This window comes from Choloepus didactylus, chromosome 6, assembly GCF_015220235.1.
Source record: "Choloepus didactylus isolate mChoDid1 chromosome 6, mChoDid1.pri, whole genome shotgun sequence".
Taxonomy (NCBI): domain Eukaryota; kingdom Metazoa; phylum Chordata; class Mammalia; order Pilosa; family Megalonychidae; genus Choloepus; species Choloepus didactylus.
In genome coordinates this window covers 10,273,996-10,291,694 of record NC_051312.1, presented here as the reverse complement: position 1 = coordinate 10,291,694, position 17,699 = coordinate 10,273,996, and the positions used below count along the sequence as shown (strand labels likewise).

Here is a 17,699-nt window from a genome sequence, read left to right as displayed (position 1 = left end):
AGTTTATTGGTAGGACACTGTGGAGTCACAGAACTGAAGGAAAAACCAGATTCAAAAGGTCAGGAACTGTGGGATACTGGTGGCTGGAGCAAAGGATGGTGCTCTGCTGTCTCCACACTGGACGGTGGAGGCCCTGGGGGCATGAGTGCCACTGGACACATGCTGCCACCTCGCCGGGCCTTCCAGATGTCCACGTCCTGGCCTCAGATCAGGGAGAGCAAGTATCTGGCCTCTTCAATCCCATGGAGGGAAGTGGGGTCTTGCAGATCGCCCATCTGTAGGAGGTTGGGACACTGGGCAACCAAAAACTGATGACCATCCATTTCACCACCATATGGACACTGGGAGGTCATGGAAGGATTTTAAGCAGGGAAGCAATGGGCTCATATTTTGTCTCAGGACACTCTTGGCTGCATTGTGGACAGTTTGGTGAGGTGAGAGATCAAAGAGAAGGATACCCACTAAGAGGCCCGTGCAATTGTCCAGTGGCCATGGGATGGAGGTATGTGAAGAGGCAGCACTCACAGGCCTTACGGGTGACTGGACAGGGGAGGCAAGGAGAGGGCAGAGCCACACATAACCCTTAGAGTCCTGGCTTGTGCGGTTGGTGGCGACACTAATGGCATAGAGCACACAGAGGAGGCGAGCTGTTGGGTAAGCCAAGTACAAGATGATTTCTGGGTCAAGATATCTGCAAGGCAGTTCTAGATTCCGATGGGAAGCTCAGGAGCTAGAATGACAAGTCTTCGGCAAGGACATGGCCCAGGGAGCTTGAGGTTGTCCAGGGAGAGCAAGCAGGTCTGAAAGAGGGTACAGGACTGAATCCGGGTGCCCCGACATTTAAGGGGAAGCCGAGGAAGAGAAGCTGGTCAAGGCGTGAGCAGTGCCATGGACTCCAGGGAGGGTGACAAGGAGGGTGATCCTGGGCCAGGCAGAGTCCCGAGTCCGTAGCTTTGAGGATTAGGTCACCAGAATGAATGGGAGGAAGCCGAGAGCAACTTTAGAACATTTTTTTCAAGGAATTTAAGTGTGAAAGGAGGGAGTCATGGTAGTAGCTGAAAACAGATGCTGGTCAGACTCTTTGGGTTGTTTTAACAATAAAATGAAGTCATTTAGGACTTGCAGGAAAAAGAGAAGCACAGTCTCAGAGATGAGAGAAGAGGATCAAAGGCCAAAGAGGAAAGGCTGGCCTTGAAGAGGGGACCCCTCTCCTCTGGGTGGGGAAGAAGTAAAAATGGGTAGGTCTGGGGAGATTGTGGGGAAGAACCTAATGGCCTTGATTTTGTTCTAAGGATGAGGCGAGGACAAGCAGAGGCTGACCCTGGAGGGAGGCTGGTTTGCCCCGCCTGCACCAAGGCACATGCATGTTCCTGGGCCCGACCTCAGACCTGCTCAATTTCCAGGGGCAGGGCCCAAGAAGCTCCCCAGGGGCTTCTGCAACGCCTACTGCTGCGCAACATCCGGGCAGGATGTAAGAAGCGTAAAAGGAAAGGGGGCATGAAGACTGGACCTCAGTGCCTGGGGACCAGGACACTGGGGGAGGCTCTTGGCAGCATCACCCCAGATGATTTCTTTCCTCCTGGATAGGAGGGGGTGGGGCTTGCCTGCCTTGAAGGCAGGTCCAACTGATTGGACAGAAAAGACTTGGGAGGGGGTGACTAGAGAGAGGCAGGGATTCACCACCAGCTACAGGAAGGCCAGGCTGGTACCCACTGTTCAAAGGGACAGCCCTGATGACACAGCCCAAAGGCTTGGCTTCCTGGGCCTTACACCCTCAGTTCAGTCTTTGACCCAATAAAAAAAGTCCACATGAAGGCAGAAATTCTTTAACCGTTTTTTTTTATTAAAAACAAAAAAATCCCAATTTTCCCTTAACTCAACATTCTTAGTCCCTAGGGACAGAGAAATGTTTGCAGTGATGATATGAACTCAACATCATCTGTCTACCCTGGATTCTGTACGACTGACATCTCCCAAGAGCCCTGCCCCACCAGACAGTGCAGACGATTCTTCAAATGTGGTTTGACTTGAAGGGCTTCTGGGCCCACATCAGCAAGGGGGCTTGCATGCAGGGTACACAATGCACCAGATATCCTGGGACCTCCAGGCCTTGCAAGGGGTGTCATGAGCACCCAGTGGGTGCTGTTACATCCAAGGGCCCCATCAAGTGCTCGTCTTCCCTGGTGTTATCTGTGAGCTCCTCCACATTCCACTTAGCTTCTAATGACGCAAACTTGTATATGTCAAAAGAGGTATTGGCCTGGAGTATGGCGGGAGTAGTGGAGGCTGAGGGCAGCATTCAAAACCACCCCCTCTACTAGAATTGAGAAAATGGGTAGGAAATTCCCGACACAATGGGATCCCCAGTTCAACTCCTAGCACCTACCTCAAGCAATGTTCTCATCTAAGAAAGGAAGCTAAAAGTTAAAATTTCTACCTTCCTGGTATGTAAGAAAAGCTTCCCCAAACTTTACAAGTGTAGCTGTACAATGCTGGTGGGACTGGGACCTTTCAGAGCAAGATTCTTCTAGGGCTAAGTAAGCACCGTGCTTTGTGCCAGAAATGGGTGTGAGGGACAAGAGGGGGCCCCTCCCCACCCCTGCAGCAGAGGCAAGACCCCAGGCTCTGGGCAGGTGATGTCTCATAGTCCGTGGGCCTCAGGTTCCCTGGCGGCTGTGCCCTGAAATATACCCTGAGCCCCAGACAGCCAGCATTCTGCCAGTCTGGCATTTACGGAACATTGCAACAGCAGAACACAGAACTATGAAATACAGCTTCTATGCAGGAAAAACTTCTGGCCTGAGACCCTCCAAGGCCTCCCTTCTTCCTTCAAATCTTAGGCTCCACAGGCTGAAAGTCCAGCTTTTCCCTCCAAGATAGGACTGGCCCCCAACCCATCGACTCTCTCGGGGACCATCCCCTGCAGAACCCCAAACCTCTTTACATAGATGGCGTGGGGCTGGGACTCAGGAGGGAAAGCCAGAGGCCATCAGTGGCCTCAGCACCAGTTTCTGTTGGGGCTGGTTCAGAGCAGCCAGGCACATCTCAACAAGGGCAGAGGTGCCCTCGCCTTCAAGCCCAGCCCTTTAATGTCCTTTGCCGGGTCAGTGATTCCTATTCCCCAGCCTGAGGCCAACCGGCAGTTGGGTGGGACACTCAGAGGCCAGCAGGCCACTGACCAAAGACAGGATACGAGTGAGGAGCTGGCTCAATGGTCGTTTCCTGAAACTGAGACCGCGGCCGCCACACGAGCCCTCAGAGGTGGACAAGCCTCCCGTACGGCAACGGCATAGGCATTGGGAGCAAGGAAGCCCAGGGAAGGTAGACCCCAAGTATCTTCTCCAGACTACCACTGAGATGGGGGAAGGGCTATGTATAGGGAGAGGAGGGAGAGTCTGGCCAGAGGCACCCCCACTTCATCTCATTCAACCAGGAGATCAAACTGCTCAGCAGCTTCAAACTCCGCATTCATGGCCGCGGCCCACTCATCCAGCTGTGATTTCTGGGGGGAAGAGAAATGGGGCTCAGGTGAATGGGATAGGGGGACAGTGGCCAGAATATCTTCACCCACACCCTGCAGGTGCTGACTTTTCTCCCAAACAGCCATTGCTGAGCCCCGGCCCTCCACATCTTCCCTTGTGCATGTGTGATGGCAGAAGAGCCCACCCCTCACTCACCAGGATCTCTGGCACCTTCTTCTTCTTCCGTTTCTCTTTCATGATTAGTGGGGAGATTCCGGGAAGGGCTGTGTCTGGGATGCAGGGTTTCACAGGGACACTGGGGGCCTCAGCTGACTTTGAACACACCACAGGGGAGACTCCGGCCAAGTCTTCTGCCCCCAGCAGCCTCTCGAAGCCAAAGCAGGACCGGCGGCCTGGGGTAGAGGTGGAGGTGGAGGCAGAACCAAGGGCCTGTAGCCGGCTGTAGGATCGCCTGACCTTCTTAGACATTTCCAAGTCTCTGGCATCCGGGTGTCTTTCCTTGGAGCTGGACTCAACCTTCAAGGAGTTGAGCACCGGAGTAGTGGCTGGAGTGATGGGCACGCTGCATGTCTTGAAAAGGTCCTCCTTGGTAGGTTCCTTGATAGGAGGGTTGTTTTCTTTCTCCAAGAAAAAGGCAATCTGCTCCAGGACATAAGAGAGAAGGCTCCCTGTTACTAAGCTATACTTTCAGAAAGCAGCATGGAGAATGAGGTTGGAACGACAGACCCATGGGAGAAACACTTTTAAAGGGAAAACATGAGAAACGTAACAAATCAGACCCTGAGGCAGAGGTGGGGAGGGAAGAAAAGAACAATCCATCACAGCTTCTAACGAATCCGCTTTTGTGATAAAAGACTGGCCACCATCAGCTGGTGCTGTCGGCTCTGTCTCCAAAACCCAACTGGAATCCAGCCACCTTTCGCCAACTGGTACCAGCCACCACTATGTCACCTAGGCCAGCCACCAGTATGACACCTAGGCCAGCTCAATAACCTCTTAACTCTTCTTCCTGCCTCTACCTGGCCCTCTATGGCCCAGGTGCTGCAGCTGGCAGCGACTTTTCTGAAATGTCCATCCAGGCAGCAAGACTTTATTGATTGCCTGCCACGTGCCAGGCACTGTTCTAGGCTCTGGGAAATAAAGCAGGAAACAAAACAGGCAAATTCCCTGCCCCCACATAGCTTCCAATCTAGTAAGGGAAACCAGATAATAAATAAGGAGAATCACACAGTTTGCTAGATGGTATTAAGCATGACACGAAAAACAGCAGGGCTGACAGAGCTGGGAGCAGGCTGGGATTCTAAGCAGAGAGTCAGGGCAGCAGGCCTCAGTGAGGTGACATCTGCGCTCCAACTGGAAGGTAAGGGAGCGAGTCATGTGGATATCTGGGGAGGAAGTGTTCTAGGCAGAGGGAACAGAATGTGCAAAAGCTCTGCGGTGGGAGTGTGCCAGCCAGGGTAATGGGACAAGGAGGCCAGTGTGGCCGAGGTGAGAGGAAGCCAGGGGGAGAGGAACTGAAGATGGGGCTCTAGAGATAAGAGGGGGCGGTGGCCACAGGGAGCTTCGTAGGCCACTATAAGGGGTTTTTGCTCTGAGACACAGGGAGCCGTGACAAGGCTATGATGGAGTGCCCTAACCTGACATGTGCATCAAGAGGTTCACCTGTGGGCTCCTCACAATTCCCCTCTCAGCTCAAAGCCACCGCCCCAGGGAAGTCCTCCCTTACCAGTCTAGAGCAGCCCCTCCTTACCTCAGCCCAATGCCCTTTTTTATTTCCTGTAAAGCAACCACAGCTCTGATTTTGGTTCACTGGTTGACTGCCACCCCAACTAGAACCCTGCCTGTGCCCAGCCTCTACAGCAGAGCCCTGCATGGAGCAGGCACTCAATTAGTGCTCACCGAATGATCAATGCACACAAGTCTTGGCACTGCACTTTCTGGAGGCCCAGACAAAGGAGGAAAGAGGACAAGCCCCAAGGTTCCTGTGATCTACTACAAGAAAGTACATTGGTCATCAAGACAGACATTTCCTGGCTATGGGCTCAGGGGGGAATCTGCCCCAAGGGTTTTGGTAAAAAGGGATGCTGAATGAAATGGAGGCACCCCTGATTATTTCCTGATTTTCTACAGCCAAGCAATCACCTGAGTCCTGGCAGCTTTAGTTGCTCAGTGTCTTATGAATTGGCCATTCAACCAAGAATGAGTGGCAACCACGGGGATGCAGAAGCCCCTGCCCTCAAGATGCTTATGTTCTTCTAGGGGAAAGCAACTGACGTGAACAAATATGTGCTGTCAGATATTGGTAACTCTTAAGGAGAACAACACAGAGAAATGTGAGTGGCAGGTAGGGTTGGTCAGGGAAGGCCTCTGGGAGGAGTTGCCCTTTAAGGTGACAGGGCAGGCATGCGGGGAGCCGGGTGGGTGAACATCACCCTGTCATTAGCTGAGTGCAGGCCTTGACCCCTTCTCTGCAGGATTCCAGTCCAGTCCTCTTAACTGGTCTTGGGGCCCCAAGGCAGCCTTTTGCCAACTATTTTCCACACTGGCCCCCAGAGGGATCTTTCTAACACCCTTTCCCCCACCCCCCAGCTTGACTCAGTCACTATCTTGCTTAAGACCCTCCAAAGGCTGCCCACTGACCTGAGGATAAAACCCAAGCTCCTGAGCATGGCTTTCTTGGTTAATCAGGATCCGCTCTGGCTTACTGCTCTCCTCTTCCCTGACAGGCTTGCTGATTTCTTTAGATTCCACGTCTCTGTAACACGGCCTCCTTTGCCTGGAACAGCTCTACTTCTCTTTAAAGACTCACTTTAAACATTTCTTCTTCCGTGAACCATTCCCTGAGCCACCTAGTCTGGGCTAGGTGTATCACAGCATCTAGTACTTCCCTCATCACAGCCCTCTATACACTGTTATAATCACTTATTCATTTGTCTTTCTCCCTGCCTGACTGTAAGATCCATGAGCTCTTCAAAGGCAATTAACATTCCTCAGTTATCATATCTTTAGATATACATTTTCTAATAATGAAACACCCTTGGTAATAATTTCTATGAAGACTACAAAGACATTGTCCACACTACTTGTCTTACAACAACCATAAGTAAAAGTGGAGAACAAGATGGGTAGGAAGGAAGGAGGAGTAGTTAGGACACACCTGAGCTTTTGAAGGAAGCACTAAGGGAAATGGCAGAAATACACAGGACATCACCAGGAGCTAAAGAAATGAAGTCTACAGGGAGTAATCACACCTGGCATTGCATGCAGGTATCCAAAGGCATTCAAACACAAACTGTTTCAAAATACTGCAAAACAGTGTTCCCTGGGGAGATCTGCACAGCCAATTTGCCCTGCCCCAGGTCTGGAGTGTCCTGATTCCACCCAGTTTAGCAGATGAAAGGAACTCACCCTAGGGCTCCTGCGAGGCGAGTGGACAGCTGGGATCTGTGGAGACAACACTAGTTCAGAACAGAGCCCGCTACCAATTTTGGCTCCCCACCCCACAACCCCCTTCTCAGCCCTCACCTCCAGCGAATGGGCCACTATCTTCTTCAAGACGATGGGCTTTCGGACTGGTGCTGCAGGGGATGCCTGGACAAGAGGGGTGCGTGTGAGATCCACATTAGTCCCGGGGTCTCTGGGGCAGGAACTGAGAAACTCAGGACTCACCTTCGGCCAGATTTCAGGGAGGGTGCTCGGGAGATCGGAGCCTGATTTCCGCTGGGACCTCCGCGTTAACCTGGTAGGAGACGGGGCCTTAGGCCCTGTAAAGAGAAAAAAGGAAAGAGATAAGGCGGGTCTCTAGGCCCTAGAGTCTAGGGAAAGGGTTCTGGAGAGCGCGGCTTCCCAAACAAGCCATTTGCGAGCGCCTTCCCAGGGTGAGACGAGCTGGCTTTCCCTGCGGGGATCCCCAGCCTCCCCTCTTGTGTGGGGGTGGGGGTGGGGTGTCTTCTTCCCGGGGCTGCGGCCCCATCTTTCCGCACGCTCTCCGCTCACCTGAGTGCCGGGCGGCCCCTCCGGACCGCGTCTGCCTCCCAGACATTCCTGGTTTTGGCTTCAGTCTCCTCCGCAGCCGCCGCCGCCAACGGCTCGCGCCAAGCCGGACGGCTGTCGGCCGCAAAAAACGTTCGAATTACCCGCCCTGCCGAGGAGGAAGCGGAAGTGACGTCAGGCGGGCCGTTTTGGTCTGGATTTCCCTCCTTCTTTACCAGCCTCTGGGCTAGCGCCAGTAGGGGCGTGGGCCGGCGGCGCCGTGGCGTCATCAGCGCGCGCCGCACCCGGAAGAGACGTGGCAGCGGAGGGGTAATCCGAGGGGCCCGAGCCGAAGGGAGCAGAGAGGGATCTCTGGTGACCGTAGTCTCTGTCCTGCCGCGCTTACGGCCACCGCACGCGCCCGTCGGGACCGGTGCCGCGACCGATCAGTAACACGGTCGGGAGAGTGGGGTCTGTAGAGAAGGTGAGGGCGGGGCCTAGAGGGGGTGGGGTTCAGGAGGGGTCCCCCCCGGAGGCGGGGCCGGTGGGATGGGAGACGCTGATGGAGGGGCCAGGAGGGGGGCGGGATCCAGGAGGAATGGGGGCTCTCCGGAGGCGGAGTTTGTGAGGGGGCGTGGCCCGGAACGCGGGGGCGAACGGTGGACCGGAATTTGGAGTTCGTGCTAATATGAGATTTATTTAGAGGAGTTGGGAATGGAAAGGAACTTGTCTGGTGAGAACCCAGTAGCGGTCTGGCTCCTCACCAACCCAGGCCCTTTCCCCAGGGTCGACCATGGGGCTTTGCAAGTGCCCCAAGAGGAAAGTGACCAACCTGTTCTGCTTCGAACACCGGGTCAACGTTTGCGAGCACTGCCTGGTAGCCAATCACGCCAAGGTGGGGCCTTAGGGAAGCGACTGAGCAGGGCACTGGGTGGGCAGACAGCATTGGCTTCTGCCAGATCAATGACTGAGGGCCCCCACACTAGAATGTAAGCTCCACGAGGGCAAGGACTTCGTTGATTTTGTTAATTGCTCCATCCCCAGCACCTTAGACAGAGTTTGGCACACTGTACTTGCTCAATAAGTGTTTTTTTGATGGAACAAATAATAGGATGAGCCTCCTCTGTGATGAGAGGAAAAGAGGCAGTTGAATCTTGGGGTAATGGGCTGTGGGACCCCCACGCCAGTTTTGGCATCTCTTTCTCACTCCAGTGCATCGTCCAGTCCTACCTGCAGTGGCTCCAAGATAGTGACTACAACTCCAACTGCCTCCTGTGCAACATACCCCTGGCCACCCGAGAGACAGCCCGCCTTGTCTGCTATGGTGAGGCCTGAGCATCTTGGGGGAGCCAGGGCAGCCTCAGGGTCCTGCCTTATGACTGGTTTCCAGGCCCAGCCACAGCAGCAGGATAGTGAGACCCCCACTCTGGGGAGGAGGGAGCTCCACATTCTAGTCCTGCTAGGTTACTTACCTGCTTACTTTGGGGCACTTGCAAGTCACTTTCCCTTTTTAGGCCTCAGTGCCTTTCCCTGAAAAGTAAACCTCCCAGTCTCTGCCCTGCCAAACTTGGAGAGTTGAGTGAGAGCCAGTCAAGCTCATGGCTGGGGCTGGGGCTATAAGCAGGGGCTGGCCAAACCAGCAGGGGGCTTTCAGACATTCAGGATCCATCATGAATTCCCAGAATGAACAGGGAGGAAGTGAATTTTCCATGTTAAAGGTAGTTCCTAAAAGAAGTCAGCTGACACATGGTCTGACTTTGACCTAATATAAGAGCCTTAGCTCTGTTTTTTTAAAAAGCTATGCTTGCTTTTTTTTTTTTTTTAAGTTTTTACAAAGTTTCTTTTTTCAGTTTTTAATTGTGGTAAAATGTGTATAGCATAAAAATAATTTGAACCACTTTAGGTGGGTAATTCTTTGACATTGATTAATGCACATTGATAATGCTGTATGACTTTCACTGTTATCTACTTCCAGACTCTTTTTATCAACTAAACCAAAACTTATACTCATTTAGCAAGAACTCTGAATTTCCTCCACCCTCCACCCCGGGTAACCACTATTCTGCTTCTGCCTCTATAAATTTGCTTAATCTAACTATTTCCTATGAGAGAAGTCATACAATATCTGTCCTTTTGTGCCTGGCTTATTTCACTCAACATCACAGCTTAAAGGTTCATCCATGTTGTAGCATGAACCAGCACTTCCCTTCCTTTTATGACTGAATAATATTCCATTGTACAGATATAACACATTTTGTTTATCCATTTATCAGTTGATAGATACTTGGGTTGTTTCCACCTTTTGGCTGTTTGTGAATGATGCTGTGATGAACATTAGGGTCCTTTAGGAGTAGAATTGCCAGGTCCTATGGTCAAAATATAATACCCTTCTTTGTCTCTTATAATCTTTTCTGACTTAAAGGCAGTTTTGGCATATATGTACATGTGCATATATCCTGTAGCAGAGTGGGGTTCTTGCTGGGTGAGGGATTATAAGTGTCATCTACTTCATGCCTTTCCTTCCCTATGTCATGGACCCTAAGATCTCTTCCACTGGGCCTGCCTCAATGAACGTGCTGCCCAGTTACCCCAAAACACGGCACCTGCTGGCTACCAGTGCCCCAGCTGCAATGGCCCCATCTTCCCCCCGAGCAACCTGGCTGGCCCCGTGGCCTCTGCGCTGAGAGAGAAGCTGGCCACGGTCAACTGGGCCCGGGCAGGACTGGGCCTTCCTCTGGTGAGTGTCCCTCTCTCTGGCCGTCCTGCTCTCCTGACCCCATCCAGGGATGGGGGCAGCCCTGGGCAGGCTGATGACACAGGTTCCTTCCTCCAGATTGAGGAGGTGCTGAGCCCGGAGCCCAAGGCCCTCAACGCCTCTGACTTCTCTGACTGGTCCAGTTTTAACGGTCAGTGTTGGCCTCCACCTGCTGCTTGGGCCCTTGCTCCCTGCTCTGCTCACAGCTTTCTCCCTCCCTGCCCACAGCCAGCAGTGCCTCCGGACAAGAGGAACTGGACGGCGCTTCTGCTGCCCCAGCCTTCTACAGCCAGGTCCCCCGGCCTCCTGCCTCCCCAAGCCAGCCTGAACAGCACACGGTGATCCACATGGGCAGCCCTGAGCCCTTAGGCCATGGTGAGCTGGGGAACTGTCTGGGGGCAGAGAAGGACCAGGGGTGGTTTGTGTGGAGGGAGGCCAGGGTTCCACAGACCCACTCAGAGGGACCCTTCCCCATTCCAAACACAGACAGTACCCCCCTACAATTCCGGGTTGCTCTACCAACCTGAGAAGGGTAGGGGTCTCCTGTCTTGCCATCCTCCACACCCTGGGGCCAGTTTCCTTGAGCTTATTGAAGCTGGTGGCCCCATCCCTACAGTCTCAGCCCCAAGGAAGGTGTATGACACGCGGGAAGATGACCGGGCTCCCGGCCTCCACGGGGACTGCGACGATGACAAGTACCGCCGCCGGCCTGCCCTGGGCTGGCTGGCCCAGCTACTCAGGTACATGGGGTGAAGAGGGACAGGCCAGGTGGGGCGGGAAGCCAGGAAGGGGGGTAAGAGGAGGTGAGAGGCCAAGGCCCCGGGTGGGATGATTTCACAAGAGGAGGCTTGTTCTGGTAATAGAGTATCTGGTGTCGGGGCTGTGCGAAGAGCCCTGGGCTTTGCAGTAGAAATCCTGGTTCTGCTTCTCTCTGGGCCCCTTTCTGTGCTTGCCACCTGTGAGGTTTGGTTCCTTGAGGACTCTCCCTGCTCTGCTGTTTGTACCTCTTCCCAGCCCTGACACATTGCAGTTTACAGAATGCAGTCATGTGCCTCACCTGTTTGAGTCTCACAATCACCCCACATAGTGGGAAAGAGCACCCCCAGGGAGGCACCGATGAGGAAACCGAGGCTCAGGAGTGGTGGCGCTGGGACCAGAAGATGAGTGTGCTGACTGGGGCTCCTCTCTGGGCCACGGGGGCCCCCAGGGACTGGGGACCCTGACCCTGACCAGCCTTGCCCCCCATCCCTCCCAGGAGCCGGGCCGGGACTCGGAAGCGGCCGCTGACCCTGCTGCAGCGGGCGGGGCTGCTGCTCCTGCTGGGCCTGCTGGGCTTCCTGGCCCTGCTCGCCCTCATGTCTCGCCTGGGCCGGGCCGCGGCTGATAGCGACCCGAACCTGGACCCGCTCATGAACCCTCACATCCGCGTGGGCCCTTCCTGAGCCGCTTGCTCATGGCGGGGCCAGCCTGGGACCTGGGAGCCTGAGGAAGGAGCCGTGGGAGACCTGGGGGCCCTTCTTGTCTGACCCCCTCCCTCAAGCCTGAGACACTAAGACTCCAGGCCCAAAGCCGAGTCCACCCGGGGTGGCGCAGGCTGGGCCTGGGGTCCCTGCAGGGCCACCGTTTGCCTCGACCTGCCTCTCCCGGGGTCTCCCGTCTCCCTCCTCACCCCTCATGAAGGAGCTGACAGGTGGAAATAAACAACAGACTTTATTAAAACACCAAAGCAGACTTTTCCTTGCCCATTCCCAGCCTTGTCCCCAGTCCCCAGGCCTCAGTGGTTCTCCTCTCGGTACTGGATGGCCAGAAACTCCAGGGACAGGCGGTTGAAGAACATGATTCCATTTAGTACTGGGCAAGGGAGAGGGCACCCATCAGCCTCACTCTCCCTGCACCCTTTCTCTGCCCCCTCCTTGCCACCTTGCAAGGTGCCAAAACTTCCCCTTCCCCTCAGCATAGCCCCCTACCCCTTCCTCCACTCACTCAGGATGACCAGAGCAAAGCACCGAAGAAATTTGTCCTCTGTCATCTCAGCGTAGAGCGACCCCATGGCGGCCCAGCAGATGCTGATCACCTGGGAGAACTGTAGGCCCCGGCCAGTGGGAGAGGGACCCCCTGGCACAACAGTGGCATTTCCATCAGCCCCTCATGCCTCCCCCAAGCAGCCCTTGAGCCCCTGCCCCTGGCCCTACCATCAGGACAATCGTGTACTGGAAGCTCATGCGGTCGTAGTGGTGGGTGACATAGAAGTTGTGCACGTCGCTGGCAAAGACGCCCAGGTGCACAAAGAAGAATATCAGGGCAGCCACAGTGAGCATCATGCCCTGTGGAAAGAAGAGCACGGCCACGCGGTCCTGCCACCGCATCCTGGCACCAGCATAGATTCGGGTCACACAAGAGAGGGTGAGCAAGCCGGCCCTGCCCAGGAGGAGCGCCCCACCCCTCTTGTTCTAGAGTGGAGAGTCTGGAATGGCAGTGAGATTCTAGAACCAGGAGGACACTGAAGGGGATGAGATTCCAGAACAATACAGGCTAGTTCCTGCCAACAAAGGAGTGTTTCCTGGGTGGCTGGGGGTGTTCTGAATTGTGGAGAGGCAGCAGGCTGAAGGCATAGACCAGTGGGGGCTCATCCCTTTGGGGAAGGGGCAGCAACCCTTTTCAGCCCACCCCTCACGTGTCATATTCCCATGCACACATTCTCACTGAGTCCTCTTGACATCCCCCAGAGGAGGTAGTGCAGGCATATTCTACAGAAGAAGAACCAGGGTCAGAAAAGTTGAGGGGCATGTTCTAGGATCTCAGCAATTCTTAGATTAGGACTTAAATCAGAGATTAGGACCTAGAAAGCATCCCTGGTGAGGGGAGGCGCTGGGCTGAGTCCTGAGTTCCAGGTAGTTGCTCCAGTCCCTGATAGGAATTAGGGGAAGGGAAGGGATCACAGAGTTCCTTTGCACCATTCCCAAGAACTTCCCAGGGCCTTCCCCCTGCCCTCCCCAGAGAGGGCCCAGAGAACAACTGCTTTTTCACCCTCTCCCAGATGATCTTCCAGGACGCAACGCAACCAGCTCTCCTCTCTCTGCCACCTTCAGGTGCTCAAAGCATTTTCACATCCATCACCTCCATCATTCCAACAGTCCCAGGAAAAAGCTGGGGCATAAATTGTGTTGTACATATGAGTCTGAGACAAAGAGGGTTTGTCTTGTTCAAGCTTTCACAGCCAACGAATGAGAGTCAGGACTACCTAAAGTAAGATCTGATTCTAGCTGGGGCCGTGTTGAACAGGCAGGGGGCAGCTGGAAGCCAGGAAGAAAAACAGTTTCCTCCCTCCAACTAGGGAGGTGAAAAACCCTAAGGCTGTTAACAAAATAAGCCAGAAAAACAGTCAGAAATGGCTTGGAGAGACATGCAAGCTCCCAGGAACTGTAGTAGAGAAAGGAGGAGGAGAGGATTGGACAATCAACTCCACATCCCACTGCCTACTACCCAACCATCTGTCCCAAAAGCAGGTTCCCAGGTCAGGCCAGACAAGCCCTGGAGGTCTCCTGCCTCCAAGCAGGGGAATTAGAACCTGCACCCGTCATCCAGGCTTGCTGCCCCATCAGTGACATTAGTCCCCAGAGACCCTCATGGGAAAGGGATCATGGCCCAGTGCCCAGTCATGGTCCCATGTTGGAACAATTTATTTACACCTCAGTTTTTATTTGAATACAGGCGAACTTTTAAACATTAGGGTTCCTAGCTCAATGCCATTTAAAAAAATTATCCAATCTTGTAAAGGATTATCCAAACTTGTAAAATATTTGGATAATGCACAAGTGACAGTCTCCCTCCTCTGCTTCCATCCTTGCAGAGGTGATCCCTTTACCAGTTGGGTGAAGGGGGCTTCACTGGGGTCCCTTTATGTAATTCCATGCAACTAGATGTACATATAGATGCATAACTGAAAAAAAAAAAGTAAAAACCATATGTATTGGTAAAGTATAATTTTCAAGAAGTTAAAAATGACATCAGAATATAGAATGAACATGTAATTTATTCATTTATCAATGAGGGGGTTCCCTCATTGATAAATTGGCAATGCATCTTGAGGAATTGGATTTTGATAACTATTTAAAGAGGAATGTTAGAATAAGATTACTAGGTTAGATACAAAACTGGTTAATGTCCTACAGGGCGATGGAAATTATAACTTTTGAGTTATCTTTTCTACTGGATATAAATTTTGCATCTCCTGGATAATACCTACAGATGAACTTGTAATTTCACAGGGTCTGACCCCTTAATATAAAATAGCAAAATCAAACAAAAGTACTTTCCCATGGGTAATTAAATAACCCCTGGGTAGGCTTGTGAAATCCTATCCCAATATGACATTGACAGGACATGCTAGACTCTTGGCCTTATTTCCAAATTTTGAGTAATTTTCCCCAGTAGTCTTTTTTTTTAATAGACTTTCTTTCCTAGAGCAGTTGTAAGTTTACAGAAAAATTATCCACAGAATTGCTGTAGACACTTCCCACACACAGTTTTCCCAACTAACATTTTTGCATTACTGTGGTACATTTGTTACAACTGATAGTTGGAATATTATTGGAGTATAATTAGACTATTATCAGAATTAGAATATTAACTGAAATCCATCAGTTAATCCATTAGGGCTCACTCTGTGTTGTACATTTCTATGGGTTTTTTATTTTTTAATTTTTATTGTGGTAACAAATAACATAAAAATTCCCACTTTAACCACTTTCAAGTATACAATTCAGTGGTGTTAATTACATTCAGAATGTTGTGCAACCATCTCCACCATCCATTACCCAAACAGAAACTCTGTACCCATTAAGCAATAATTCCCCTTAACAGTATTCTGCAACATTTTTTTAAGTTTATAGACCTCTTAGAATAGATCTGTATGTTTTTTTTTTAAACTATTTTTACTAGTAGCAAGTACAAGATAAACAGAGATCAACAAAACTGACAAATTTGGGGGAAGTTACAGAGTTACAAGAAATCATAAAATTACTAGTAAATAATTATTCCTGGTCATCACTCAGTTATAGTTGGGGTTTGGCTTGCTTGCTTTTAGTCCTTCTCCTAACTCCCTTCTTAGATGTTGGCTCCTGGGCTTCCCTGCCAATCTTGTCTGTGTTGGACTATAGACCAGGCTACTCAGACTCTAGCACAAGGTAGATTCAAGTTGGCGCCAATGCTGGGTCTGAATCCCAGGTTGTTCCCTCTGACCCTGGGCTGAACTGCATGTCTATTCCACAGCCACCCTGGATCCAAAACCCCCTGGGTAGGAAGGCACTTTCCTATCTGACCTCCAATATTTCTCCTTTGAGGTTTCCCTGGTTCCGTTTCCTTGTAGCTTCCCTTTCTTTCCTGGTCTGTTTTTCTCTCTGGTTAATTTGTCTGAAGTGTGTCCACTAGCTGGTAATTCAACTGGCTGTACCCTCAGTAAAGCTAGTTTCATTTACCCTTGTTCCAAACTAGTATCTAGGCCCAGTCTTGATGTAGCCCTGTGGTTTTTGCCATCATGCTAGAACTCTGCACTTAATCAATTTTTTCTAGTAGCCATCTCTCCTTATTCCAGAATTCTTGCCCCTTTTGTGCTTTTCATTAAGGTTTTTGTTTTTTAAGGGATGCCATTATTTTGCCACTTAATTTTGGAGGGAAGTGACATGCTGAGCCCATTGAATAATCAAGTTCTTCCCAACTGAGAATACTATTTCCTCCCACTCCCCAAGCTTCCCTTTGATAACTGATACCTCAGGTGCCCTGCACCCCCAGGGAGTGTTCTAAACAGAATCCAGTAAGTACAATTTTACATTACAACATCAAACACATAAAACAACAATATTGTAATTACAGAAATTACATATAATGCAGAAAACATTTCTACCAAGAGAGGAAGAATAGGGGAGTTTCTAAACCCTCTTTAACTAAAGAATTCATATCTTTTAAATACATAGTTCTTACAAATTAGCCCAGAGGTTTCAACCTTTGGTCTGCTGGCTATGGACACTTTTGTTTGTTCATTGATTTGTTTTTCACTTTTAAAAATTTGGTATGTGGAGAATTTTCTTTCTTTTTTTGTTAAAGGATTTCCTGAGTAGTTCTAAAATTTATTTATAAACTTGTCATTGCATCTTGGAAAAATGAAATGGAATTTTGTTTCAATAGTATATTCATACTTGACCCATCATATATCTGCTTAAAACCAAATTCCTTTCTATTTTTTATTCTTTGCCAAAAAGTCTAAAATCTTTAATCTTTGGCCAATCTGAAAGTTTTGCTGGGCCATGAGAATTGAAATACCAGGGCATGGATGGTAATAAAGCAGTCTTTCTTTTCTGCATTTTCCCATCGCAGATATTCCAAATTTTACCAATTACTTCAAAATCTGTAAGATCTAAATCTTTTCTCTTTTCTTCAGCTAGGATTCTGTCTGAGGCTGAAATCTTCACGTGTATTTTTTTTTTAAACAGCCTCTGAACGTTCCATACATTCAGGGGACAGCAAACTGTGAAGGACCAGATAGTAAATTTTTAGAGTGTGTGGACCATATGGTTTTGCAACTACTATGCTGCTGTAGCACAAAAGCAGCCATAAGATTTTAGGTAGATGAATAGGCATGGCTGTGTTCCAATAAAACTTTATTTATGGACACTGAAATGTGAGTTTTATATCATTTTCATGTGTCAAGAAATGTTATTCTTCTTTTGATCACCCCCCACCCCTTAAAAATGCAAAAACTATTCTGGGTTCCCAGGCCATACCGTGTTTGGCCTGCAGGATTCCTGCCAATGAATTAATTATATTAGTGGGTTGTTTCCATTTTAATCCTCCTTCCCCAGCTCATCACAGATAATGTTTCAATGACCACGCTGATGAGGAACAAAGACTTTTTCTCCTTTTCATCCATTCAACCTCAGCGTTTTCCAATCTGAGATTCAAGTCATTCCCCATCTTCCCACGTTTTTATCTCCGCGACAAGTAGTGCCTTTGTCCAAGTCAGAATACCTGGGAATTATCCTCAACCTCACCACTTCAAGCCCTCACTTAGTAGTCATTCAAGACCTACTTCTAAGCATGGTACAATAGCGGTTCTCGAGCTTAAGTGGGCACTAGAACCACTCGAGGAGTTTTTTAAAAGAAGCTAGGTCGGTGGGGTAGGTGGAGGTGGAATCCCCGAGTGCGTGCATAACGTGCCAAAAGTAATTCCGAAGGCAATTCCGATGCCCGTCAGAGGACCAGGCCTTGAGAAACACTGCTCTAGGAGGCACCGGGTACGGAACATGCATGTAACCCTTGCAGCCCCGCTGTGAGGAAATGCCATTTTAGGAATGAGGATAAATTGAGCCGCTGCTCAGGTAAGGAGGCAGAGGCAGGACTCTCACATCCACTCTCCCAGGCTCCACCCACGTCACCTGAGAACATATTCTGTGGGCCGCCTGCCTGCAGGGGTGCGGGGTGCTGGAGCCACGGCC

General features: G+C 50.8%; 3 protein-coding genes across 4 annotated transcripts; 1 reads left to right on the top strand and 2 right to left on the bottom strand.

Moving 5' to 3' along the window:
• Positions 1-1,829: 1,829 nt before the first annotated feature.
• On the bottom strand, positions 1,830-7,586 carry LOC119538330 (sororin-like). Of its 2 annotated transcripts, XM_037841204.1 has the most exons (6): positions 7,479-7,586; positions 7,152-7,246; positions 7,008-7,073; positions 6,891-6,926; positions 3,678-4,121; positions 1,830-3,502 (listed from the first exon to the last, which is right to left on the bottom strand). In XM_037841204.1, the coding sequence occupies exons 1-6, from the start codon at positions 7,522-7,524 to the stop codon at positions 3,422-3,424; spliced, it is 768 nt and encodes a 255-aa protein (XP_037697132.1). In that variant the 5' UTR covers positions 7,525-7,586; the 3' UTR covers positions 1,830-3,421. The 2 variants fall into 2 exon arrangements, with proteins under 2 accessions (XP_037697132.1, XP_037697131.1); XM_037841203.1 differs by having other exon boundaries at positions 6,891-7,073.
• Positions 7,587-7,740: 154 nt separating this feature from the next.
• ZFPL1 (zinc finger protein like 1) lies at positions 7,741-11,935 on the top strand. The gene is made up of 8 exons (XM_037838714.1): positions 7,741-7,938; positions 8,240-8,349; positions 8,667-8,778; positions 9,998-10,191; positions 10,288-10,360; positions 10,438-10,584; positions 10,826-10,949; positions 11,465-11,935. The coding sequence occupies exons 2-8, from the start codon at positions 8,248-8,250 to the stop codon at positions 11,649-11,651; spliced, it is 939 nt and encodes a 312-aa protein (XP_037694642.1). The 5' UTR covers positions 7,741-7,938; positions 8,240-8,247; the 3' UTR covers positions 11,652-11,935.
• Positions 11,936-11,983: 48 nt separating this feature from the next.
• Positions 11,984-12,575, bottom strand: TMEM262 (transmembrane protein 262). Its single transcript, XM_037838715.1, has 3 exons — positions 12,402-12,575; positions 12,193-12,292; positions 11,984-12,060 (listed from the first exon to the last, which is right to left on the bottom strand). Exons 1-3 carry the CDS (start codon positions 12,573-12,575, stop codon positions 11,984-11,986), a joined length of 351 nt encoding a protein of 116 aa, XP_037694643.1.
• Between the last annotated feature and the right edge of the window lie 5,124 nt (positions 12,576-17,699).